General features: G+C 43.5%; 1 protein-coding gene across 2 annotated transcripts in view; it reads left to right on the plus strand.

Moving 5' to 3' along the window:
• LOC144480063 (rho GTPase-activating protein 32-like) overlaps positions 1–27,302 on the plus strand; it is a 413,821-nt gene that overhangs the window by 155,082 nt on the left and 231,437 nt on the right. For both annotated transcript variants that reach the window (XM_078199237.1, XM_078199236.1), the window contains exon 2: positions 2,665–2,730. In XM_078199237.1, coding sequence (XP_078055363.1) covers positions 2,684–2,730 — 47 coding nt within the window. In that variant the 5' untranslated portion in view covers positions 2,665–2,683. The remainder of the gene's footprint in view (positions 1–2,664; positions 2,731–27,302) is intronic.

Here is a 27,302-nt window from a genome sequence, read left to right on the forward strand (position 1 = left end):
ACCGCGCTTTAAATTAGTGAATATTTCCTCAGACCAAACCGGCATTGATCTGTTGAATCTGTTCCATTTGCTCCAGATGTTCATCTGGTGAGTTCTGACCTGATTTTACATGAAGCCCGAATCAAGTTGATCAGCTACATAATTAATCTCCTCACCCCATAGACCCAAGTCAATATTTTGGACAAAGTTTCCATTTCTCTGCTTATAGATAATTAATGTATACAAAGAGATGAGATATTATTACATGCCAGCTGGTTTTAATATTCATGCTCCCTATACACCACTCTTGATCCTCGCAGGTCTCAGAAATATTGGATTCATCTAGGAGACTCCCAGAATTCCTTAACCTCAGATAATGTACCCCTCCCTGCCCCCAAGAAAATTCAACTTCTGCTCTTGCTAACTACGGCCCCACCTCCAAGCTCCCTTTCTTCTCCAGACTCATTGTCCCTGCCCAAATCCTTGCTCATTTGTCCACAGCTCCCTCCTTGAATCCCTCTAATCTGGTCTCCACCTATCACAATACCAAAACAGGCCCAAATCGGTCACAAATGACATTCTCTGTAGTTGTGACGAAGGTAAAATTTCCCCCCTCCTCCTTCTCAACCTGTTTGCAACTTTTGGCACAAGTGACTACACCATTCCCCACCACTGACATCATCTGACGAGACTAATCTCATCTGGTTCCATTCTTATCAAAGGTCGTTAACCGAAAACAATAACTCTCGCTCTTTCTCTCTGCACAGATTCTGCCTGACCTGTTGAACAATTTCCAGCATTTTCTTTTTGGTTTTCCAGCATCTGCATTTGACTCTAATCTGTTCAGCATAAACAGGTTGGCAATGGGTTCTCTCAATACCATAATGCTAAACATTAGGATTTATCTTTAGCCCACTCATATATACATTCTGCCCCATGGCAACATCAGCAATGGCATTTCATCTTGTTCTACATTTCAGCTAGCCACAAAGGACATTTCCTCACTGTCACTCCCTCTTGATCCATCCATTCTCTAATTTGTCACCCTACTTGTCTGATACCTGGCTAAGCAGCAACTTGCTCCAACCAAAAATTAGGGAGAAGAAACTGTTGGCTCAACAGTGCCACAAAATCCATAGCTGACAGTGGATAGACTTGGATTGTTTTCTCTAGAGCAGAGGAGGCTGAGGGGGGAATATGATCACAAGGTGAATACGAAGCAGCTGTTCCCCTTGGTTGAGGGGTCAATCACGAGTTGTCATAGTTTTGGGGTAAGGGGCAGGAGCTTCAGAGGGAATTTGAGAAAAATATTTTTCACCCCGAGGGTGGTGGGAATCTGGAACGCACTGCCTGGGAAGTTAGTGGAGGCTGGAAACCTCACAACCTTTAAAAAATATTTGATGAGCACTTGAAATATTCAAAGGTATGGGATTGGTGCACCTGTAGTGAGTTATTGGTGTCTACTTGATGGGCCAAAGGGCCTTTTCTGCGCTGTACGACTCTATGACTCTTATCAAACTATTTTCAGATGGTTGAGCTGCTCCTGGTTAAATCCTCCTCCCTTTGTGTTTGCACATAGCCTGTGAACCATCAGAATACATTTCATGTGCTCACACCTGTAAAACCTTTGCTTGTGGGAGCTGAGATTATGTTTGTGCCAGTCTGACTGTTGCTTCAATTTCCACAAAGCTCAGCACAGTTTTAAATATTCCCTTTCGATGTAGGTTGAAATATTTGAAGATGTGTTATTGAATTATGGATATGTTGTAATGTGCTCTGTTTCCATACACTGCACATAGATGGATATGGATCCTGTTTGTTTCCTCGCCTCATGTTGTCGGTCTCAGCTGAGCAGAAGGGAAGGGATTTGAATGTAATGATGAGTGTGAGGCTATGCTCCCGCACCTCCTAGTGGCTAGCTTCAGACTGAGCATAGGTTAGCTGCTTACCTTCTCAGTCATGCAATGAGGCATGAAATGGAATAAACAAATAGCATAAAGATAAGGGTTGGCTTGGGGATGTGTGAAATGATTTGGGGTTGATTCAGCTTTGCCTGATGATCCAGTCTTACGGGGCTTGTCACGTCAATGCAGAATGAGATGAGTAGCCCTGCTTGGATGAGGAGTGTATAGGGAAGGATTGGAAGGCGTGGGGTGGGAGAACACGAGAGAGAGATGAGACCATGGTATAAGGTATAACGGCAGAGGATTGGCAGAGGAAATGTTGCCGTCTTGTGGAAAGTGTTGGTGTGTGCAGTATTTGGAATTATCTGTGCCAATTCACTGCCAAAGTTGGAATTAATTGTCCCAGGGAAATCAGGAACTTGTTTTTGTGGCAGCAGATTGTGGTTCTGTTTCTTGAGGGACTACATGTAGGAAGTCCAAGATCCCAAAATATGCACCAAATTGCCAAAGCATTGATTCGATGTAAAGAGGGGCAAGGCTCACTCCATGCTGCCTGGTGGGTTCTTCGGTTAGTGGTTATTGCAAGTGAGCTGTAGTGTCCTGTCATTGGACCATAGAATGTTCTGAATGCTTCAGTGTGATGTTTAGACAAACTGGCAACTAAAAATCACTTCACCGGCAAGATTTTAAAATATATAGATTAGTTTGAGTTATTGACACTGCAATGTGGTGATGTCTATTGCTCTACGGCTAATAGTGATCTCTCTCTCTTATTTCACAGGCCATTGCTTCGTTGTGACATGGAGAGTACTGCTGCAGCTGGAAGGGCTGCCGATGATTTTGTAAGGTGAGTGTAAATCCTTCATTGGAAGAGCTTGCAAAGAGCTCCTCTTTAACCAGGGGTATAAAAAATAGAACAGAAGGGAACAAATCCCACAAGATAAGGCATCTTTTTTGATAAAGAACTGTACAAGTGCAAACAATACACTGCTTGGATACAGTAAGGAAAAATTTAGCAAGGCCAGTGCACCTAACCAGCACGTCTTTTGGACTAGGAGGAAACTGGAGTACCCACAGGAAACCCACGCAGACACGGGGAGAACATGCGGACTCTGCAAAGACGGTGACCCAAGCCGGGAATGGAACCTGGGTCCCTGGCATTGAGGCAGCAGTGCCAACCACTGCCACCAGGCCACCTTAATGTAGGGGAGGGGCTGTCTGCGAGGGTGTGGGGGAGGAGCTGTCTGCGAGCGGGCAGGGGAGGGGCTGTCTGCGAGAGGGCGGGGGAGGGGCATCACGGAAGGAATGCAGTAGCCCTGTTGCTGAGGGCAGTGTGGGGAGGAGGTGTTGCTGATGGAGGGGTGGGGTGGTGGCTAGGGTGGTTGGTGGAGGCTTGGAGATGCTGCGGATTGAGTACAAGTGGAGCTGGAGGACAGGGTGGGGTGAAGCTGCTGCGGAGACGGAGCTTTGAGCAAGACTCAAAAAAATGATTTGAAATCGATAAGTGGGGAAGTCTCAGGAAAAACCTCACCCAAATCAAGACAGATCATAGATGTAAAGGTTAGTTCGATTATTTTGGACACATCCAGGGAGGCATCCATGAATTGAAAATCAGAATGAAGCTGACAGTGGGGATCTTGAAACTTGGTATACTTATACTAAAGCACAGACACACAAATGCTCAATTGATGAAAAATACATAGCCTGAAGGGAAGGCTCTTGTAATGAACCACAATGCCGTCAGAATTTCAGAAAAACGGTTTAATCCGAAGATGATAATTAATGTAACATTCAGAAGGATAGAATGTTCAACATGTCAACACAATGCGATGACAGGTATAAAATACAGTTTAGTGTGAATAAATGTATACTTGTTCATTGTGAGTGGACAACATGGAATAGGAATATAGAATCAAAGCAGAGACAATGAACGTTATGAATGAACCAAGACCAAGGAGTTCAAATTCTCCACAATGTTCCTCCCAAGTCTTTGTTCCTACATTACCGTATTGTACATTTGCCTGTTGTCAGTCCACTGTCATCCTCTTGAAAGCTGAAGTGATGCATAGAAACCAGTTCTGTGCAGTTTGTTCTGGGTGCGGTGTGGAACCATCCCTATATCCAATTGTTCTTTAAAGATTTCCTCCTAAGATTGCGAGTGCCAGTGGACACTGCAAGATTTCAGATTTTGTATTTATCGGCTTTTATGGTTTAGGTCAGAAACTCCAAAGTCTTCTATGGAGCCCGCTTGGATCGTAAGTTTAGCATTTTGAATTTGGCTAGGATAAGCATGGTAGGTTTCGCTTCAGGTGTGATTCAAATGACCCACTAGGGAGCTTTTATCAAACAAAATTTATTTAAGAATAGAGTAAACATGTATAGTAAGAAAATTAGCAAGAACTCTTATTACAAGCAAGAAACAAAACAACCACTATAATGTATAACCCTTAACAAATATATCTAATGTATTCCAATCAAACCATTCCTGTAGACAAAAGACCCTTCAAACACAGGTTTAACATAGCAAAGACTAATGCTCACATGATACTGGACTTGAGACCCTTGGATGAAGTCTGCAGTTCTCTGGATAGACTCAGAACAGTTTAAAATCAGAACAGCTTCCCAAAACACCACCAACAGCCGATTTAGAAAGGCAAGATCTTCCTTTCAGCTAACCAGCAGAATTTCCAAAACCAGAGAGTGAGAATCTTCTTTTCAGCTTGATGCCCCTTCTAAAACTAAAACTCAACCTGAAAACGGAAGAACTCCTGTCACCTGATCTGCCAACCAGGTTTTCTTCTTCTAAGAGTCATAAACATCCCAGAAAAATGAACAAACCTCCGTTTCAGCAGCAATAAAAAGACTTGTAGTCAACTCGGCAACAATGAGTAAAACAAACTGAAAAAGTTTACTTACAGTTGCAGGGTACATGATTTAAAAAAAAACACTTCCTAAAGGTACGCCAACGTCACAAGGCACAGAGTATAAGGGTTGCCCCATATCGACCCAAGGCTGAATGTTGTCCAAGTCTTGCTTTGTGCAGGCATTACATGTCAAATTATGAATGGTGTTGAACTTTGTGCACTCATCAGCCAACTTTCCCACTTTGACTTTATGATGGATGGAAGGTCATTGATGAAGCAGATGTTTGGCCCTTGCACACTACCCTGAGAAACTCCTGAAGTGATGTCCTGGGACTGAGATAATTGATCTCCAACAACCACACCATCTTCCTTTGGCTAGGTTGTGGTTTGATGCAACTGAATGGTTTGCTGGGCCATTTCAGAGTCAATCATATCGCTGTGGGTCTGAAGGCACGTGTAGGTCAGAGCATGTAAGGACGGCATATTTCCTTCCCTAAAGGACATTGTGAACCAGATGACAATCCTAGAAAGATACCATAAAATCCCTACAGGGCAGGAGGAGGCCGTTCGGTCCATTAAGTCCGACAGAGCATCTTACCCATACAGCCACAGGGAGAATGTGCAAACTCCACACAGTCACCCAAAGCCGGAAACGAACCTGGGTCCATGGTGTTGAGGCTGCAGTGCTGCCCCAATTGACAATTCTTTCGTTAATTGAATTTAAGTTCCACTAGCTGTTTTGGTAGGATTTGAACCTGTGTCCCCAGAGCATTAACATGGGCCACTGGATTGCTAGTCCAGTGCCATTACCATCCTGCCACTGCCTCCTAGAAGGATGAGGATAGCAGACACGTGGAAACACTATCACCGACAAATTTCCCTCCAAGCCACCCACCATCCTGAATTGGAATTGTATTGCCATTTCTTCACTGTTGCTGGGTTAAAATCCTGAAACTCCCGCCCTAAAGGCACTGTGAATGTACCTGCATCATGGATTGCAGCGGTTCAAGAAGGCAGCTCACCACAACCTGATGGGCAATAAATGCTGGCCTTACAAAAGAATTTTTAAAAAGGTATGGCTCAACCAGGGAGCGTTTTTGCCTAATTTGCGTTGACTTCAGTTTTGTTGGCGCTCCTTGATGCCACAGTCAGTCGATTGCTGTCTTGATGTCAAGGGCAGCCTCTCACCTCGCCTCTGAAATTCGCTTCTTTTGTCCATGTTTGGTCCAAGACTATAATGAGGTCAGGTGGTGAATTGTCCCAGCAGCACTCTAATTGATCATTGGTGAGCAGGTTATTGCTGAGTAAGTGCCACTTGATAGCACTGTACGAATACCTTCCATTACTTCTGTCTGAGAATAGACTGGTGGGGCAGTGACTGGCCCGATTTGATTGGTTCTGCTTTTTGTGGACAGGGCATACTTGGACAATTTTCCACATTGTTGAGTAGATACTAGTATTTATAGATGTACAGTTCTACATAAAGTAGGATGGGAAATTATTGTTCTGAAGAGATGCTTCAGTTAATAGGACTATTTTTAGTAAAACAAAGAGTATTAAAAGGGGAATTGATTGAATTTTTAAAAATTATGAATGGTAAACCGGGACAGATGCTGATGTGGTCAGTGATGAAGTGTTATCAGTTTAAATTGGGGTGGAAAAATTTCTTCACACAGAGGTTTATTGGAGGATGCTGTGTCAGAGGAACTTATTGAGGCAAAGACCACTGCCTCATTTAAGGGGCAGCTGAATAAATATTTGAAGCAGAGGAAGATACAAGTCTGTGGTGACAGTGCTGGACTGTAGGATTAGTTTCAGACAGTGCTGGACTGTAGGATTAGTTTTAGACAGTGCTGGACTGTAGGATTAGTTTTAGACAGTGCTGGACTGTAGGATTAGTTTTAGACAGTGCTGGACTGTAGGATTAGTTTTAGACAGTGCTGGACTGTAGGATTAGTTTTAGACAGTGCTGGACTGTAGGATTAGTTTCAGACAGTGCTGGACTGTAGGATTAGTTTCAGACAGTGCTGGACTGTAGGATTAGTTTCAGACAGTGCTGGACTGTAGGATTAGTTTCAGACAGTGCTGGACTGTAGGATTAGTTTCAGACAGTGCTGGACTGTAGGATTAGTTTTAGACAGTGCTGGACTGTAGGATTAGTTTCAGACAGTGCTGGACTGTAGGATTAGTTTTAGACAGTGCTGGACTGTAGGATTAGTTTTAGACAGTGCTGGACTGTAGGATTAGTTTTAGACAGTGCTGGACTGTAGGATTAGTTTCAGACAGTGCTGGACTGTAGGATTAGTTTCAGACAGTGCTGGACTGTAGGATTAGTTTCAGACAGTGCTGGACTGTAGGATTAGTTTTAGACAGTGCTAGCAGAGGTGGCACAGTCATGGGCTGAATGGTCTCCTGTGCTGCAAGCGTCAGTTCTAATTATACAATGTTCTGTGAATTACCGGCACGGTAGCACAGTGGTTAGCACTGCTGCTTCACAGCTCCAGGGTCCCAGGTTCGATTCCCGGCTCGGGTCACCGTCTGTGTGGAGTTTGCACATTCTCCTCGTGTCTGCGTGGGTTTCCTCCGGGTGCTCCGGTTTCCTCCCACAGTCCAAAGATGTGCGGGTTAGGTTGATTGGCCAGGTTAAAAATTGCCCCTTAGTGTCCTGGGATGCGTAGGTTAGAGGGATTAGCGGGTAAATATGTGGGGGTAGGGCATGGGTGGGATTGTGGTCGGTGCAGACTCGATGGGCCGAATGGCCTCCTTCTGCACTGTAGGGTTTCTATGTTTCTATGTTTCTACCTGTTACAGGGAAGATGTGGTTTTGGATCATACGCAATTAAATTTTATCAATGTACTGTACCGCTAGAGATGGTATAGGATTTGGGAGGCAAGGTGGCACAGTGGTTAGCATTGCTGCCTCACCGCACCAGGGACCTGGGTTCGATTCCAGCATTGGGTGACTGTGTGGAGCTTGCACTTTCTCCCCTTGTCTGCGTGCATTTCCTCCGGGTGCTCCGGTTTCCTCCCACAGTCCAAAGATGTGCAAGTTAGGTTGATTGGCCACGCTAAATTGTCTCTTTGTGTGCAGGGTAAATATATGGGGGTCACAGGGATAGAGCCTGGCTGGGACAGTTGTTGGTGCAGACCTGATGGACCAAATGGCCGCCCTCTGCACTGTAGGGATTCTATGATTTGTGTGTGCTGTATTAGGTAGTCAGTCCTAGTCCATCACACTACAAATGACAGAAATGTTGGAACATTCATGATTTCAAGCAGATGCTTCTGAAATTCAGCAGTGCTTAGGATGCTATAAACACATGTTCTGTTGTTTTGCGAGATTAAAACTTGAATGTAGCTGATAGCAAATTTAAATGCAAGTTATGAGGCAACTTTTAATTGTTATGAGTTTTATAAAGATGAAGCTGTTTTAACTGCAGTGGATGTTAAGTGCCATCGCTTGGATACTGTAAGGAGGAATGAATTGGCTTAGAGCACTGGTTTAAATATTTATATACAGTGAAGTGTGGCGATTTCCCTCTAAGTAGAATGGTGGGGAATGAAAACAAACATTCGCATAATTGTGGGAGCAGGCTCTCCAAGAACCAGGAAATGGGAGTAGTGAAACCATTAACGGAGTGTGTGGCTTTGGCAGAGGCTGCTGGCAGCTGTTGCTGTCATCTCCAGTGCTGTTCTTGCAGTTGCCTACATGTGGGTATGAACAAATCCAGGTTTCTTTATAGGATCTTTCTGTCCGTGAAAGATCCTTTTAGATTATGGTTTGGTGTGTCTCAGGCACTAAAATTATGATGTTGCATTACTCTACTCCAAATTTGTCTGTTACCGACAGGCGTACTGTTGCCCTCATGGAAGCTGAAAGAATGCATGGAAAACAGACTTTGCCTGCACGTGTGAAACATTTTTAAAAGATTTCCTCCCACAATGTGTAAATTTTTTGAACTAAATGAATTATATGGTGGAGTGCAGTGAAGATGCGCTTAGTCACTTTGGGAAATACACAAAATCTGCTCACTCTTTCCTGCAGATTTTTCTGACAGAGTAAAAAAAATCAGCTGGTGGAATGAGGCACCTAATGAGCCTGGGAATTGCTGCTCTGCTGGTTCCGGGTGTATTTACAAAGCACAGTGCTTGCTTCGGGACAAAGCATGCAGACAAAGAACCAGCTCGGGTGTCTTTTGGATTGGAGCACAATGCAGCTGGTCCGTCAGCAGATTGCGAGTCTTACGGTAAAAATGGAGCTCTGTAACCACCAGCTACATGGAGCTAGGGCTGTTAATGTTTTTACGTTGAAATCAGTAGCGTGGGGGAATATGCATCTACAGTCGATACATCTACAAAGAGGGCTTCCTTCAGATGTAGCTGGGATATGAAGTGTTCCTGGAGTAAATCACTTCTGTCTAGTTACTGAAGCTATTTTTATGACAACAGCAATTTTAAATTAAGTGAATTCTGTTTGTTAGTTTGAGATCATGAACATTTCGTGAAACCTTTCGATAGTTAGAATTTTGCCACTCCTTGGAGTGGTTTTAGTCAATATAAAAATTGAGCCTAATATTCTTGTAGGTTCTATAGCTCCATACAAGAATTGAGGCCAGCTCTAATGAATATAGGATGTGAACCTATAAAGTATTATCTTACAGCATTTGAAGAAAGGCAAGGGAATTCAATCATGTTGGTGGGATATATTGGCTGACTTTATGTATGTGGGTAGATGAGATGTTTAATCATTCCGTTAGAGTACAGATGAGATGACAGAAGGGAGCTCGTTCACAGTGGAACTGAGAGGGAGCCTGCTGAGACCTCATTAATTTTGCACTTCTTCCATCAACGAAGAAGACAGCAAAGCTATGACTAACGGGCCTTGAGACAAATATGCAAATAAACCATACTAGTTAGAACTCTTCAGTTTGTGCTGTGGCCTCTACTCTACTGACAACATGTAGTCAAATTTCATGAGTACGAATGGCAATAAGCAATAATGTTTACCAGGGGATTATGATATATTTATGGGTTGAGTTTCACCTCTGATTTGGGAGAGGTGATTGAGTTGATAAAGGAAATCAATGAAGAGTTAATTCAGGATTTAATAAAGAAGGGGTTGGTTTTCTTTTTGGCTACTTATGCTTTGGGACTTGTCTTGGCAAAAGCAATATGTTCTGGGTGTTTTGATGGTCTGTATAGACAGATGAAGCAGCTGGAGATGATGGCTGACAGCAGCCATTTATTTATGATGTTTGGATTGAGCACCTTGTGATTTGATACGCTGCATTGATCAGGAGGAAAAGAGATTGGGGACGGGAGATTTTACACTAATCACCTTGTTTGCTTTTCAGCACTATTGCTGAAGTTGGGCTATCAGTGTGAATATTGTAATGTAAATGCAGCATTGTAGTAAGACTACATTCTCTTGGAGGCCATTTAGAGGGGTAAGTCTGATCTTGAACCTTGTTTTATGTCCTATTCTATTTTATCCTTATCTTTTCAGACTTGTGACACCCTTTGTCGCCTCTCCATACTTGGGAAAGGGCCAAGCTTATTTAGGGGAGCTAGTGGTGCACCATGACAGTTCAATTTTTAAAAAAAGTTAAAGAAGTCCAGTTTCTTATATAGCTGTGCTCTGACTGGGAAAGTTTATGTATGCAGCAGTGGCGGTGTAGTGCTAATGTCCTGGGGCCAGTAATCCCGAGGCCCAGGTTCATGTTCTGGGGATATAGGTTCAAATCCCACCATGGCAGCTGGTAGAATTTAAGTTCAATTGATAATTCTAGAATAAAACTAGCCTCCGTAATTGTAAAAACTACAGTGGATTCACTAATGTCCTTTAGGGGAGGAAACTGTCATTCTTACTTGGCTGACATGTGACTCCAGATCCGCAGCAAACGATTCTGAAATAGCCGAGCAAATCACCTGATTCAAGGGCAATTAGGGGTGGGAAATAAATGCTGGACTTGCCAGCAATACTCTCATCTCATGAAAGAATAAACAAAAATTCACTGATGTTTATAATGCTAGAATAAATGGACACTTTAAAAGACTTTCTTTTAACCCTAGAATAGAATCCCTACAGTACAGAGGGAGGTCATTCGGCCCATCGAGCCTGCACTGACGACAATCCCACCCAGGCCCCATCCCTGCAACCCCACGTATTTACCTTTCTAGTCCCCCTTGACACTAGGGGCAATTTAGCATAGCCAATCAATCTAACTCACACATCTTTGGAGTGTGGGAGGAAACTAGAGCACCTGGAGGAAGCCCACGCAGACACGGGGAGAAATGTGCAAACTCCCCATAGATAGTGACACGAGGCCGGATTTGAACCTGGGTCCCTGGTGCTATGAGGCAGTGCTAACCACTGTCTCACAGTGCCGCCCATTTAGGGTCATCATCCTACTTGGAAACATCAATGTCCCTTTGAAGTTAACGGGAGGAAATATGAGTGTGGTGTGTGAGGAGAAGCTCCTTGAGGCAAATTTGTGGAGAGAAGCTCTGTAATGAAGCAGTATGACTGTTGAGAATTGGAGATTTATATCACAGAGGGAGAATTTGCATTTATAATGTCTCAGGCTGTCCCAAAATACTGTGCAGCCAATGAAATATTTTAAAGTGTAGATACCATTGTTATGTAAGCAATTACAGAGGACAACCGAGGATCTAATGAATAGATGATCTGAAATATTGGCAGGGAAGCAGAATAACTCCTTTGCGGTTCTTTGAATTGTACCAGGGAAACTTTTATATCCGTCTGAGGGGGGTAGACGGTAAATTGCTTTAATGTTTTAACTGAAGATGCTAGCTCAGATGCTACACTCCCTCAGAACTGCACTGAAGTGTCAGCCCATGTTATGTGTACAATTGTATAAGTGAGTCCATGATCTTTAGAATCAGAAGCTAGAGTCTTGCCACTGAACCAAAATTGATGAACTGGAGGAAGCCATTTGTCTCTTCATGTACTAGCTGCTTGCTACAGCAATCTAAAACTCAACCTACAGTCAACTCTCCATAGTCTTGTATCTTTCTCTTCAAATATTTTTCCTGTGTGGTACCTTGATCCAGACCTCAACCAAAACATTTCATGCTCCAACAGCCCATTCCATAAATTTCGGCGAATCAATCTCAATCAGAGATCCCCTTCCTCTGCCTCCAAGTCTGAGTTGAATTTCCCATGTATCTAATTCTTCATTGTCTGTGGTGCCCAACGCTATACTCAGTTCACTTTTGGGGTAAGGTAGTATTATGCATGGCCATAGGTGGGTAGGTAAGCCATATCTAAAGGCATTCCTGATGTGTAACATAGTAATGTGGAGATCTTGTTTGGTTTCCCGACACTTCATGATTACTGCCTCTTCAGCTGTACTGGACAAAGTGAATATTGCACTTGATTGTGTTGGCCACAGATGTACATGACGTATCCTTCAATTGTCTGATGAATGGAAACTTGGAAAAGTAATTGGTGATTAGAAGACAATTGTCAGAATGGATAATAAATTGTTATGATTTTAGAACAAAGTATGATGGAATCTCATGAGTGTGTAAGTAGAATCATAGAATCCCAACAGTACTGAAGGAGGCCATTTGGCCCATCGAGTCTGCACCAACTCTCTAACAGAGCATCCCACCAAGAACCTATTCCTGTGCAATTCAATCCTTGCAGTGCAGAAGGAGGCCATTCGGCTCATTGAGCCTGCACCGACAACAATCCCACCCAGGCCCTATTTACGTAGGCGACACAGTAGCACAGTGGTTAGTATTGCTGCACCACAATGTCATGGACCCAGATTCGATTCCCGGCTTGGGTGACTGTCTGTGTGGAGTTTGCACGTTCTCCCCGTGTCTGCGTGGGTTTCCTCCAGGTGCTCCGGTTTCCTCTCACATTCTGAAAGACGTGCTGGTTAGGTGCATTGACCCGAACAGGTGCCAGACTGTGGCGATTAGGGGAATTTCATAGGAACATCATTGCAGTGTTAATGTAAGCCTCACTTGTGACTAATAATACATTTTAACTTTAACTTTTAACTTTAACTTTTATCCTGCTAGTCCCCTTGACACTAAGGGGCAAATTAGCATAGCCAATCCATCTAACCTTCACATCTTTGGGGTGTGGGAGGAAACCCACGCAGACATGGAGAGAATGTGCAAACTCCACACAGATCAGTGACCTGAGGCTGGAATTGAACCCGAATCCCTGGCGCTGTGAGGCAGCAGTGCTAACCACTGTGCTGCCCACTGTAACCCCACGTATTTTCCCTACTAATCCCCTATCCTACACATCTTTGGACACTAAGGGACACTTTAGCATGGCCAATCCACCTAACCTGCACATTTTTGAACTTTGTATTGATGTGGTTGATGACTCTGGCATGTAATGCACATTCTCATTTCCTTCAAAATATCATTGTTGATCCTGGCCAATGCACAGTTTCCCTTGCCAGGTACCTTGTTTGCTCTATGCCAATATGCCCCTGGTTTAACAGTGACAATATATCTTGGCAAAGAGCTTTAGGCGCAAGTACCTGTTTTCTTTTGAAATCATGCCTCTAGAAATAACTACAAAACCTTCTGAGGGTGTCTGGCACTTTTTGTATCATATCAGACCAGCATTCTGCAATAAACTCTCCATTATGCTTTCAGTCGTGGACCACTTGCTGTTTCCCACTGAAGTTAGTTGTGTTTGTGTTGACCAAACCTCATCGATTGATTGAGTACATATTCTACTTCAGTGTCTATGTTGTCCACTGTAAGTCTATCAAAATATCTTTTTCCTACTCCAGTGAGTCTGAAATTACTATTTTACTATCTGGCTTGGAACAGACATTGAAATATCCAGTTTTTTTATCAGAAGTCATTCTAGTCTTGGTGGTGTACTCATCAGATGCTTGGACCAAATCATTTCCAATGTTTTATGGTCAGTTTTCAATGTGAGTCATTTAGTAATTAGACTTTTGTGACACAGAGCCAGTACTTCAAATACTCTGCTCAAATAATTGGATTCATCTCGCGATAGATTTTTGGAACTAAATGCAATTTAGTTTACCATCTTTCATAATACATGCTTCTAATCCCTTTTGAGATTTGTTGACCTCTAAGACCGTTTCTTTCCTTGGTTCATTGCATTATAGAATGCCTGCCTCTTCTGACAATGCCTGTTCAAGCAACTCAAACGTGTGTTGATGTTCCTCCTGCCGTGCATAGGGACTATCCTTCTCTAAGAACTCTCTTGGTGCTGATGCTTTATTTGCAAAGTTAGTTATGTATGGCATGTAGAAATTGAAAATTCCAATGCATGTCTGCAAGCCTTCTTGTCCTACATCTTTGAGTTTCCTGGGTCAGGATGGATCCCAAAACTTTAATAAATAGATCCAAAAAATTAATTTGACTTGAATTCATTCATCTGGCATTTCTTACAGTTGAAGGCAAGTTTTTTACAATAGAATCATAGAAGAATCATAGAAGCCCTACAGTGCAGAAAGAGGCCATTGGGCCCATCGAGTCTGCACCGACCACAATCCCACCCAGGCCCCACCCCCATATCCCTACACATTTACCCGCTAATCCCTCTAAACTACGCATCTCAGGACACCAAGGGGCAATTTTAGCATGGCCAATCAACCTAACCCGCACATCTTTGGACTGTGGGAGGAAACCGGAGCACCCGGAGGAAACCCACGCAGCACGAGGAGAATGTGCAAACTCCACACAGTCACCCAAGCCAGGAATTGAACCCAGGTCCCTGGAGCTGTGAAGCAGCAGTGCTAACCACTGTGCCACCGTGCCACCCCTGTTGTCAAACGTGTAGATTTCAGTCATTATCATTTTTAGTTTTGCCCATTACCACAATATTATCAGCAATGCATACACATCCAAGAACATTTTCTATGATTCTGTCCATGTGATGTTGGAATGGACCCTGACTGATGGATGAACTGATGGGTATCTTTGGAAGCAAATCTTCCAAATTATGCCCTGAATGTAGTGATTTCTTGAGATCCTCTGCCAGATGAACTAACTAATATCAGTGTTTGGCATCTGACTTGGCGATACCCTGCTTGTGGCAGAACGGCACCAGTTGGTGTGGTGATGCACACGATGGACACTGCCATTATGCTCTGTGATGTCCAACTCATTCTTAAGCTGTACGTGCACACTGCACTTTCTGGAGGGTCAATCAATGGAGTTGCATCTTTTCTGAGATGTAGTACAGCATCACTTCTGAAGTTTCCTCTGGTGTTGAATCTGTCTGGGTGTATCTGCTATGGGTCATGGACTGACTCAGTGCGATCATTCTTGGCCTCTTCTGCCACACTTGGTACGTTGGTGGTCTTGTGTATGGTCACGGTGTTGAGTTCTGTACATGCCAGTAACCTTGCCATTGCTAGCCCACTTGTGTCCACAATATTTGTAGTTTACATGAAGACTTGCTATAAGAAGCACTTCAATGCCAATATACCGATACAATAAATGGGTGACTCATATGCAGTTAACTTATCTATCGTAGATTGTATAATTGACTTCCAATGATCTAGATGCCAACTGGTAAGATGTTTGCGCTCATTCCTGTGTTGACTTTGGCTGTGTGTGTGTGTTTGCCACTGTTAAAGAACAGTACAGCACAGGAAACAGGCCCTTCGGCCCTCCATATGTTCTTTGGCCATATGATGCTGATAGTAGAGAAAGCCTCTAACTGTTTGAATTCATTTATACATGGTGTCACATTCACAGTATGGAACACTTGTTCACTTCTCAGTTGAAGATTTTTCTACTCTCAATCTTCACCCTGGTCTCCCTGTTGTTGCTGCCAATGTGCTATACGTACTTTTTGTTTGGTTGTATCGTATCATAACTGTTGGTTGCACCTCCAGATCCAAGTTACATACATGGGGGAGCCCAATGTCCTTTTACAACACACACGTTGCAAATATTTTGCAACGCAGGGCACCTTTGTGATTGGTGCAGTAGACCGAACTTTTCACATGGTTTGCTTTTTGGTTTCTGGCTATCGGGATAATATTGATAGTGACACCTAATGCTTCAAAATGCTGTCCAGTGCAGATAGCTTCGTATTTTCTGCCATCTATTAGCAGTGTTAATATTGTGACCTCTTTCTCCAAAACATCTATTTTTATAGACATTGATTGGTGATGAAGCTCTCACCAGATTCATTATCTGTTGAGACGGCTCAGTTGCTTAAAAATCGCAGCCGTTCCTCCTGGAACCTGTTCATGAACTGATCAATTAATTCTTGTGGCTGCTGTCTGTAAGCCATCCGTTTCAATCTGAGTATTCTGAAGTTCACCGCTACATAAAACCTATCCTCCAGCATGTTTTGCAGCTTAACAGGGTCCATCTGATCTTCCTGAGACAGGCCCAAAGTCTATGCAATGCCTCGTTTATTTTTACACTTGTTTACCATGTTCTGGATAAATCTAAAATGCATAGCTCTATTCTTTATTTGAACAGCCTGAATTTGCATAGGACATTTAATTCATGCTGGGAATTTGGTGGTGATCTTCCAGAGGATAGGTGATTGGTAACCCCTCTATTCTGTGAAGAGATTCGCCAGTATAGCTGCTATGTTTTAGAGAGAAACCCTACAGTGCAGAAAGAGGCCATTTTGGCCCATCGAGTCTGCACCGACCACAATCCCACCCAGGCCCCACCCCCATATCCCTACATATTTACCCACTAATCCCTCTAACCTACACATCTCAGGACACTAAGGGCAATTTTAGCATGGCCAATCAACCTAACCCGCACATCTTTGGACTATGGGAGGAAACCCACGCAGACACGAGGAGAATGTGCAAACTCCACACAGACAGTCACCCAAGCCGGGAATTGAACCCAGGTCCCTGGAGCTGTGAAGCAGCAGTGCTAACCACTGTGCTACCGTGCCGCCCACATAGGTTTTTTTTGTTCTGTGGCAGCAGTTTTGTTTTTTCTGTTTTGCATGTTTTTGCCTTGCGCAGTAATAGCAGTAGAGGACATCTTGATGGCCCTGCAGCCTTTCCCACCTAATTAAAAATTGTCTCCAGGGAACAATTCTAAACTGACTTGTTGCTCCCATTAATCACCAATTCAACTAGTCCATGAATTGGTTACTCTTTTGCAAAGCACCATTTGTAGAGGGAATCAGACTCGTTCCCATGTTCATATAGCATTCAGTTGGTCTGTGACTTGTCCAATGGTCTTCAGAATCCAACCGCTGCTATCATGTTGCGTTTCCATGTTTGCTTCATGCAAATTGCCAATCTCGTGCACGGACCAGTAAACAAGACAGAAGTTGTGTTTATTTGAAGATGATACAGAATGGCTCAGCAGACAGATCTACTTTATGGATTAAGCAACTATTTATCATGAGGACAGCGCAACTGCAATTTCTCCAACACACACTATACTATTCTACATCCTGGCTACTTGTTCCTTTGCATATTTCCTTAAAGTGTTATGACAATATAAGTCACAGGTGGGTAAGTTGATATTGTACACAGCCACAGGTGGGATAGGTGGATGTTATACATGGTTAAAGGTTGGGTTATGTGGATGCTATACATAGTCAGAGGTTGAGTAGGTGGATGTTATACACGGTTACAGATTGGGTAGATGGGTGTTAGACACAGCCACAGGTTGGGTTGGTGGATGCCACACATGGTTACAGATTGGGTTGGTGGATGCCATACATGGTTACAGGTTGGGTTGGTGGATGCCACACATGGTTACAGATTGGGTTGGTGGATGCCATACATGGTTACAGGTTGGGTTGGGTTGGTGGATGCCATACATGGTTACAGGTTGGGTTGGTGGATGCTATGCATGGTTACAGGTTGGGTTGGTGGATGCTATGCATGGTTACAGGTTGGGTAGATGGATGTTATACATGGTTACAGGTTGAGTAGGTGGATAGAACAAAGAAAAGTACAGCACAGGAACAGGTCATTCGGCCCTCCAAGCCCGTGCCGATCATGATGCCCTAACTAAACTAAAAAAAAACCTTCAGCCCTTACTCGGACTATATCCTTCTCTTCCCTCCCTATTCGTGTACTCATCCAGATGCTCTTAAATGTTGCTAATGTGCCTGCTTCCACCATCACCTCTGGTAGTGTGTTTCAGGCACCCATCACTCTGTGTGAAAAGCTTCTCCCGCACATCTCCCTTAAACTTTCCCCCTCTCACCTTGAACCTGTGCCCCCTAACAATTGACACTTCCATCCTAGGAAAAGACCTCTGACTATCCACCCTGTTTATGCCGCTCATAATTTTGTAGGCCTTTATCAGGTCCCCTATCAGCCTCCGTCTTTCCAGTGAAAACAATCCCAGTCTCCTCATAGCCAACACCCTCGAGACCAGGCAACATCCTGGTGAACCTTCTTTGCACTCTCTCCAAAGCTTCCATGCCCTTCTGGTGGTGTGATGACCAGAACTGCACGCAATACTCCAAATGCGGCCTAACCGAGGTTTTATATGGCTGCAACATGATTTCCCAACTCTTGCACTCAGTCCTCTGGCTAATAAAGGCAAGCATGCCATGTGCCACCTTAATCACCTTGGCCACCTGCGTTGCCACTTTTAGGGAACTTTGGACTTGCACACCCAGATCCCTCTGTATATTAATGTTCCTAAGAGGTCTGCCATTTACAATATAATTCACACCTAAATTTGATCCTCCAAAATGCATCACCTCGCCTTTATAGGAATTGGCTAGGAATGTTGCAATGAGTAATTTACCTCCTGACTTTCCAGAGGCTGTCCGCCATCTGCAAGGCACAAGTCAGGAGTGTGATGGAGTACTCCTCACTTGCCTGAATGGGTGCAGCTCCAACAACACTCAAGAAGCTTGATGCCATCCAGAACAAAGTAGCCCACTTGATTGGCACCATATCCACAAACACCACTCCCTCCACAACTGATAATCAGTAGTGACAGTGTGTACTATCTAGAGGATGCACTGCAGCAATTCACTAACGATTCTTAGACAGCACTTTTCAAACCTACGACCACTTCCATTTAGAAGGACAAGGACAGCAGGTACATGGGAACACGGCCACCTGCAAGTGCCCCTCCAAGGGAAATATATCCCCGTTCCTTCGCAGTCGCTGGGTCAAAATCCTGGAATTCCCTTCTAACGGCATGTGGATCAACCCACAGCACATGGATTGCAGTGATTCAAGAAGGCAGCTCACCACCACCTTCTCGAGGGTAATTAGAGATGGGCAATAAATGCTGACCAGCCGGTGACGCATATGTTCCACGAATGAATAAAACATTTGTCCAGATTAAAGTCCATCTGCCATTTCTGTGCCATCCATCATATCCTGTTGTATTCTGTGACAATCCCCAGCACTATCAGCAACTCCATCAATCTGTGTCATCTGCAAACTTACTAATCAGACCACCCATACTTTCCTCCAGATCATTTATATATACTACAGACAACAGAGGTCCCAGCATTGATCCCTGCGGAACACCACTAGCTACAGATCTCCATTCTGAAAAACACCCTTCCCCCGCTACTCTCCGTCTTCCATGACCAAGCCAGTTCAGTATCCATCTAGCCAGCCCACCTAGAATCCCACATGATTTTTGTTTTTGTACCAGTCTGCCATGTGGTACTTTGTCAAACGCCTTACTAAAGTCCAAATAAATTACATCCACAGCCCTTCGCTCATCAATTATCTTTGTTAGCTATTCAAAAAAACTCAATCAAATTGGCGAGACATGATCTTCCCTGTACAAAACCGTGCTGCTTGTCACTAACTAGTCTAATTTCTTCCATGTGTGCATATATTCTGTCCCTCAGTATCTTCTCCAAAAGCTTCTGTACCACTGACGTCAGGCTCACCGGTCTATAATTTCCTGGATTATCCCTGCTTCCTTTCTTGAACAAGGGAAAACATTAGCTATTCTCCAGTCCTCTGGAACCTCGCCTGTGGTCAAAGAGGATATAAAGATATCTGTTAAGGCCGCAGCTATTTCTGCCCTTGCCTCCCGCAGTAGCCTAGATAAATCCCACTCTGGCCCCAGGAACATGTCTACCTTGATGCAATTTAGGATCCTCAACACTTCCTCCTTTGATATATTGACATCCTCTCGAGTATTCACACACCCATCCCTGACCTCAACATCCATCATGCCCTCCTTTGTGAATACTGATACAAAGTACTCATTAAGGATCTCGCCTACTTCCTGTGGCTCCACGCATAACTTCCCTCCATTATCTTTAAGTGGGCCTATTCTTTCTCTTGCTACCCTCTTGCTTCTAATATATGGATTAAAAAGCCTTGGGATTCTTCTTCACCCTGTTTACTAAAGACATTTCATGGCCCCATTTAGCCCTCCTATTTCCTTGTTTAAGCTCCTTCCTACTTTCTCTATACTCCTCAAGGGCTTTGTCAGTTTTTAGTTGCGTAGACTAGGAACTGGCAGATAATGTCAAAACTGTAAGATGTGGTTCTGGACATGAGTGTTACCATTTCACAATTCATGCTCAGTCTTGCTGAAACCACCCTGTACTAAAATCATAACAATTCAGCTGTGTTCTGTTATGGAGCTGCTTCCATTGTGATATAAATAGGCCATTAGAGACCAACACTGCTGAGTGCAAAGACCTGATGCCAAGATGACTGCAAGATTTGTCCGTCTGGCATCCTTGTCTTTTACTAATGAATGAGTTGGAGTTGGTCACCCAGCTCAGTGTCAATGCTGCAGTTATCCACTTGCCTTTGACAGAAAATCTAATTGGACAAAGTTATTTGGCATTTAGATTCAGAAAAGACTTTCCTTTGGCAGCAAAACTTAAAAACTGTTCAACCGCCAGCCCCTGGTATCAAACTGATTAAAACGATAGTGAATTGTAACCATAGTATTCTTACCCTTAAAACGGTTAGTATGGTGTCTGGCAGTTTAACCACAGTGTTTTTCGCAGCAGTTGAATGGGGATTTTCCCCTTCACAATCCTGAATCTTGGCCCTCTTGTGTAGCTGCCTTGGCTTTCATGGAAGTATTTTGCATTGTGTTTATATTGTATGTCGTGTTAAGTATTGCGAGGAACCAAAGCTTGTCATTCTCCAAGCTCTTTCCTCTAACAATGGCAGCTTTTTGCCTGTGCTGCACTGATTTTAGGGCCTGAATGTCCCCTTTATGTTGTGCTGCCAAAATAGCGCAGAGCACTCTGCGTGCAACATAACTGATGCATTATAGAGCTTGGGGAAAAGGAGAAATTCTTCTTTTCTGTCACATGGATGCTGCTGCTTGACAACATCAACCAAAACCATAGGGTCTGCTTAAGCTTGAATGCCCATGCCATCCAACTCTAATTCTCTACCTCCTCTACCTCCTCTGCCTTTCTGCAAAACTGACGCTTGACTTATATAGATCAGTAGCAACAGGGGCCCCAAAACTGATGCCAGACACGCTCCCCTGAGTACATCTCTTCAGCTCAGCCAGCTTCACCCCAAATTCACACCAGCTGCTGCTTAAAGGAACGATATATCACGAGCTTTGTGGCATTCACTTGGGATGTTACTGTCTCCAAAGAAAGTCAGGTTCGTTGTTCAGTGTTGGCTGTCATTGGTTTCTTTAATTTATAAGTTGATAATCCTGCAACATTGATTCTAATTGATTCCGTTATTTTGCCAGTTCCTGATGCAAGACAAGTAAATCTACACTGACTGGCATTGGTTATACACTTATTCTGTATGCTCAATAGAATATCCCTAAAGGTCGTCCATCTGTTCTGAGCTACAGTTTTCTTGCGTGCTATCTGATTTTATCTGTTTAATTGCTTTTCTTATTGCCTTGAAGTTAGCGCTTTTAAATTGTGTTCCTGTTGACTTATTCCAGTTTTTACTGTATTTAATTATGCTCTGGTCACTTGTCATTACCAAACATACGTAATGCTCCAAAGAGAGAGCAGTCATGCACTGCCATTCATTAGTTCAGATCCTATTTGGGCAGTCCCAGTTAATATGAGTTGGCAATTGTCCCCTATTATTTTGATCTTTCTGCTTTCACTTTCCTTTCATAAAGAGCGCACTGGCCCCCTTTTTTTTTTGGAGCAGAATCACAGAATTGTTATAGTGAAATGCAGAAGGAGGCAGTTCGGCCCATTGTGGCTCCACTGGCTCTCCAAATTCCCCCTGTAATCCTGCACAATCTTCCTTTCCAGATAATAATTCCCTTTTGAATGGCTTAATTGAACCTGACTCCTCCACAGTATCAGGATCGGATGCACCCCGCTTACTACCTCCTTGTTTTCTGCTTTTCATTCTCCATTGTAACCTTGTTTCACTTGCAAATACATGCTGTTTTATTCTTCTTAGCCAAATACATATCCATTTCTGCCGCCTGCTTGATATTGACTGACTTCCCACTCAGGCAGTACTTCACAAATCCAGGTACAGTACATCATTTCACTCCTTTCATCCCTAAGCTCTGAGCAGTTTGGGATGTTGAATATCCTCAAAACAATTGTGAGATTGGGCTGTTAAAATTCACCATTCTGAGCTCAAGCTGGCTAGCATTTAATAGATTTCTTTACGGGTTCTGTTCCATTTATGCATACTGAGGTTGCCTTTTCTATTCTGTGGATCTGGTAAGGAGCAGTTTAAGCTAGGTCAGCTAATCCATCCTCCTCTTCCTGAGTGCAACTGCAATGTTCCACATGTGCACATCTATTCAGAGAAGTGGTTATTCACCAAGTGCAAACCTGCATAGTGAATGTTGGTGGCATCACAGTCAAGTGTTATCTCGGCCCCGCCCAATATCACATTTGCTTGTTTTCAAGCAGGGGTGGTTTGTTAATATTCAGGAATGAGAACCCTCTTTGATTTTTCCCTTCTCAGCCTGGTGACATTGAGATCAGTTGTACCCCTGCCCTCTGCACTGCTTTTTCCAGTCAGCTTGGTTAGCATGGTTCAATGTAAAATTCTCCATTCTGTTTATCTGTTACTTTACTAATCCGTTGCTATACTGGTCCATTGTAGGTGTGAATCCTAACGCTCAACACATAGTTGTTGAGCATCCCAGTTCTCCTGTACAATTGGGAGTGATACCTTTTATTGCCAGATTTAAATCACTGATAATCAATGAACGAACAACATGTTTTGAATGAGCTTAGCCACAGGTTGTGTAATTCAGGTATGTTTGTTTTGAAATGTGTAATTGGAGTAACTTACACTATCAAACGCAGCTCACCACCATGTTCTGAAAGGCAACTAGGGATTGCCTAACCAGCGACACCCACTTCTCGTCAATTAATTTTTAAAAAGTCTCAATTTTTGACAGTTTAGTGTCCAGGATGAATTGATTGACAGGAACACCGCTGGGGACAGGACACCCGATCAGACTGAATTGTTAGAATTAATGTTAGAACATAGAACATAGAACATAGAACATTACAGCGCAGAACAGGCCCTTCGGCCCACGATGTTGCACCGACCAGTTAAAAAAAAACTGTGACCCTCCAACCTAAACCAATTTCTTTTCGTCCATGAACCTATCTACGGATCTCTTAAACGCCCCCAAACTAGGCGCATTTACTACTGATGCTGGCAGGGCATTCCAATCCCTCACCACCCTCTGGGTAAAGAACCTACCCCTGACATCGGTTCTATAACTACCCCCCCTCAATTTAAAGCCATGCCCCCTCGTGCTGGATTTCTCCATCAGAGGAAAAAGGCTATCACTATCCACCCTATCTAAACCTCTAATCATCTTATATGTTTCAATAAGATCCCCTCTTAGCCGCCGCCTTTCCAGCGAAAACAATCCCAAATCCCTCAGCCTCTCCTCATAGGATCTCCCCTCCATACCAGGCAACATCCTGGTAAACCTCCTCTGCACCCTCTCCAAAGCCTCCACATCCTTCCTGTAATGTGGGGACCAGAACTGCACACAGTACTCCAAGTGCGGCCGCACCAGAGTTGTGTACAGTTGCAACATAACGCTACGACTCCTAAATTCAATCCCCCTACCAATAAACGCCAAGACACCATATGCCTTCTTAACAACCTTATCTACTTGATTCCCAACTTTCAGGGATCTATGCACACATACACCTAGATCCCTCTGCTCCTCCACACTATTCAAAGTCCTCCCGTTAGCCCTATACTCAACACATCTGTTATTCCTACCAAAGTGAATTACCTCACACTTCTCCGCATTAAACTCCATCCGCCACCTCTCGGCCCAACTTTGCAACCTGTCTAAGTCTTCCTGCAAACTACGACACCCTTCCTCACTGTCTACCACACCACCGACTTTGGTGTCATCAGCAAATTTGCTAATCCACCCAACTATACCCTCATCCAGATCATTAATAAATATTACAAACAGCAGTGGCCCCAAAACAGATCCCTGAGGTACACCACTTGTAACCGCACTCCATGATGAATATTTACTATCAACCACCACCCTCTGTTTCCTATCCGCTAGCCAATTCCTGATCCAATTTCCTAGATCACCCCCAATCCCATACATCTGCATTTTCTGCAGAAGCCTACCATGGTGAACCTTATCAAACGCCTTACTAAAATCCATATATACCACGTCCACTGCCTTGCCCCCATCCACCTCCTTGGTCACTTTCTCAAAAAACTCAATAAGGTTAGTAAGGCACGACCTACCTGCCACAAAACCATGCTGACTATCACCTATCAATTCATTACTCTCCAAATAACTATAAATCCTATCCCTTATAATTTTTTCCAACATCTTGCCGACAACAGAAGTGAGACTCACCGGTCTATAATTCCCGGGGAAGTCTCTGTTCCCCTTCTTAAACAATGGGACAACATTCGCTAACCTCCAATCTTCTGGTACTATACCAGAGGCCAACGACGACCTGAAGATCAGAGCCAGAGGCTCTGCAATCACTTCTCTTGCCTCCCAGAGAATCCTTGGATAAATCCCATCCGGACCAGGGGATTTATCTATTTTCAGACCCTCCAGAATATCCTGCACATCCTCCTTATCAACTGTAATACTGTCTATTCTACTCCCTTGCAACCCAGTGTCCTCCTCAGCTATATTCATGTCCCCTTGCGTGAACACCGAAGAGAAATATTGGTTCAATGCTTCACCAATCTCCTCCGGTTCCACACATAACTTCCCTCTGCCATCTATAACTGGCCCTAAACTTGCCCTAACCAACCTTCTGTTCTTGACATACCTATAGAACGCCTTAGGATTCTCTTTAACCCTATCCGCCAAAGTCTTCTCATGTCCCCTTTTAGCCCTTCTAAGCTCGCTCTTCAACTCCCTCTTAGCCAATCTAAAGCTTTCTAGTGCACTACCCGAGTGCTCACGTCTCATCCGAACATAAGCCTCCTTTTTCTTTTTAACCAACAAAGAAACTTTTTTGGTGCACCACGGTTCCCTAGCCCTACCAATTCCTCCTTGCCTGACAGGGACATACCTATCACAGACTCGCAGTAGCTGCTCCTTGAAAAAACTCCACATGTCGGACGTTCCCAGTCCCTGTAATCTCCTAGTCCAACCTATGTTTCCTAATTCTCTCCTAATAGCCTCATAATTACCCTTCCCCCAGCTAAAACCACTGGCCCGAGGTTCATGCCTATCCCTTTCCATCACTAAGGTGAACGTAACCGAATTGTGGTCACTATCACCAAAATGCACACCAACTTCCAAGTCTAGCACCTGGTCTGGCTCATTTCCCAGCACCAGATCCAATATAGCCTCACCTCTAGTTGGCCTGTCTACATACTGAGTCAAAAAACCTTCCTGCACGCTTTGAACAAAAACTGACCCCTCTAACGAGCTAGAGCTATAACAATTCCAGTCAATATTAGTCAAGTTAAAATCCCCCATAACAATTGCCCTATTACTTTCACTCCTAAGCAGGATTGACTCCGCAATCCTTTCCTCAACCTCTCTAGAACTTTTAGGAGGTCTATAAAAGACTCCCAACAGGGTGACCTCTCCTCTCCTATTTCTAATCTCCGCCCATACTACCTCAACAGATAAGTCCTCATCAAACCTCCTCTCTGACACTGTGATACAATCTCTGACCAATAATGCTACCCCTCCCCCTCTTCTACCTCCTTCCCTACTTCGACTAAAACATTTGAACCCCGGGACCTGCAGCATCCATTCCTGCCCCTGCTCTATCCATGTCTCTGAAATAGCCACAACATCGAAGTCCCAGGTACTGATCCACGCTGCAAGTTCACCCACTTTATTGCGAATACTCCTGGCATTGAAGTATACACATTTCAAACCCTGCTCCACCCCACCTCTGCAATGCCGTGCATTGCAGTCCCCATCCATGCATCCCTCACTTTCAGCCCCACTACTCAGGATCCCTCCCCCCCCCCGAATCAGTTTAAACCTCCCTGCATGGCCTTAGCAAATTTACCCCCCAGGATATTGGTCCCCTTCTGATTAAGGTGTAGACCATCCTTCTCATAGAGGTCACACCTTCCCCATCTAGTTGCCATCTAGTTTCTCTGCTGCTTGTGATTCTTTAGTTGAAAACTGATTTGATGAACTCTTTACATCAGCAGAGCTTATAAAAAGATGGATCTCATTCAAAGTGCAATTGGACGCAGTGTTTGATGGTCTTGCCCTCCATTTTAAGTAATGATGTCATGTGAAGCAACATCTCTAGGGTATATGTGGTTGTTTTTGCTTCATGCCAAAGTTATTTATAAGTTGCTTAAGAACAGGCCAGCCCTTTAAGAATGATTACAAGGATATTTTAAAGATGTGACTATGAACGGTTGATTCAAATTTCTAAACAACTGTCAGATTGAATTACATGCAACTCATTTCAGCCATTTTGAAATAATTTCTAAAATTAAAGCAAAAACTTTGGATGCTGGAAACTAAAAATAAAAACGAAATGCTGGAAAAAAAACTCAGCATATCTGGCAGCATCTGCAGAGAGAGAAATAGAGTTGCATTTTAAGTCCAATATGATTCTTCAAAACTGTGGAGAAGTAGGAAGAGAGGTACTCTCTTCAGATCTGAAGAGTCACATGGATTCGAAACATTAACTCTGTTTCTCTCTCTACAGACCCTGCTGGACATGCTGAGTTTTTGCAACAATTTTTATCTCTAAACAATTTCTCCCTAATGTTTAAATATCAACAATTCTTCGCTGATATATTTAATTACAATTTTCAGTTCCCTGTCTGATTTCTGCTGGCGCTTAAACCTGATTATCTTCCCTATTATCTATTAATTACAGCAACATTTGTTTAATGAGATTGGATTGGTTTACATCATTGACAACAGTTCAGTACTTTGATCTCACGCTATAAATGGGCATTGACGACACCTTGGATAATTGCCAAATTAACTCAATTTGGCAGAGAATGTGCCCCTGGGATTTACATTCACAGCAAATTAAAACTGAAAATTAAATTAAGATTTAAAAACAAATTCCTTCTCATTAAGTCAAATTCCAAAGAAGGTTAGGATTGATCACAATTGAGAAACACTGCTCCTTGAAGTAATGTCCCCTGGCACTTTGATCTCTATGTTCTGTCATATTGCAGAGTTCATCATGAATTAAATCTTT

This window comes from Mustelus asterias, chromosome 27 (assembly GCF_964213995.1).
Source record: "Mustelus asterias chromosome 27, sMusAst1.hap1.1, whole genome shotgun sequence".
In the NCBI taxonomy this organism is placed as follows: Eukaryota; Metazoa; Chordata; class Chondrichthyes; order Carcharhiniformes; family Triakidae; genus Mustelus; species Mustelus asterias.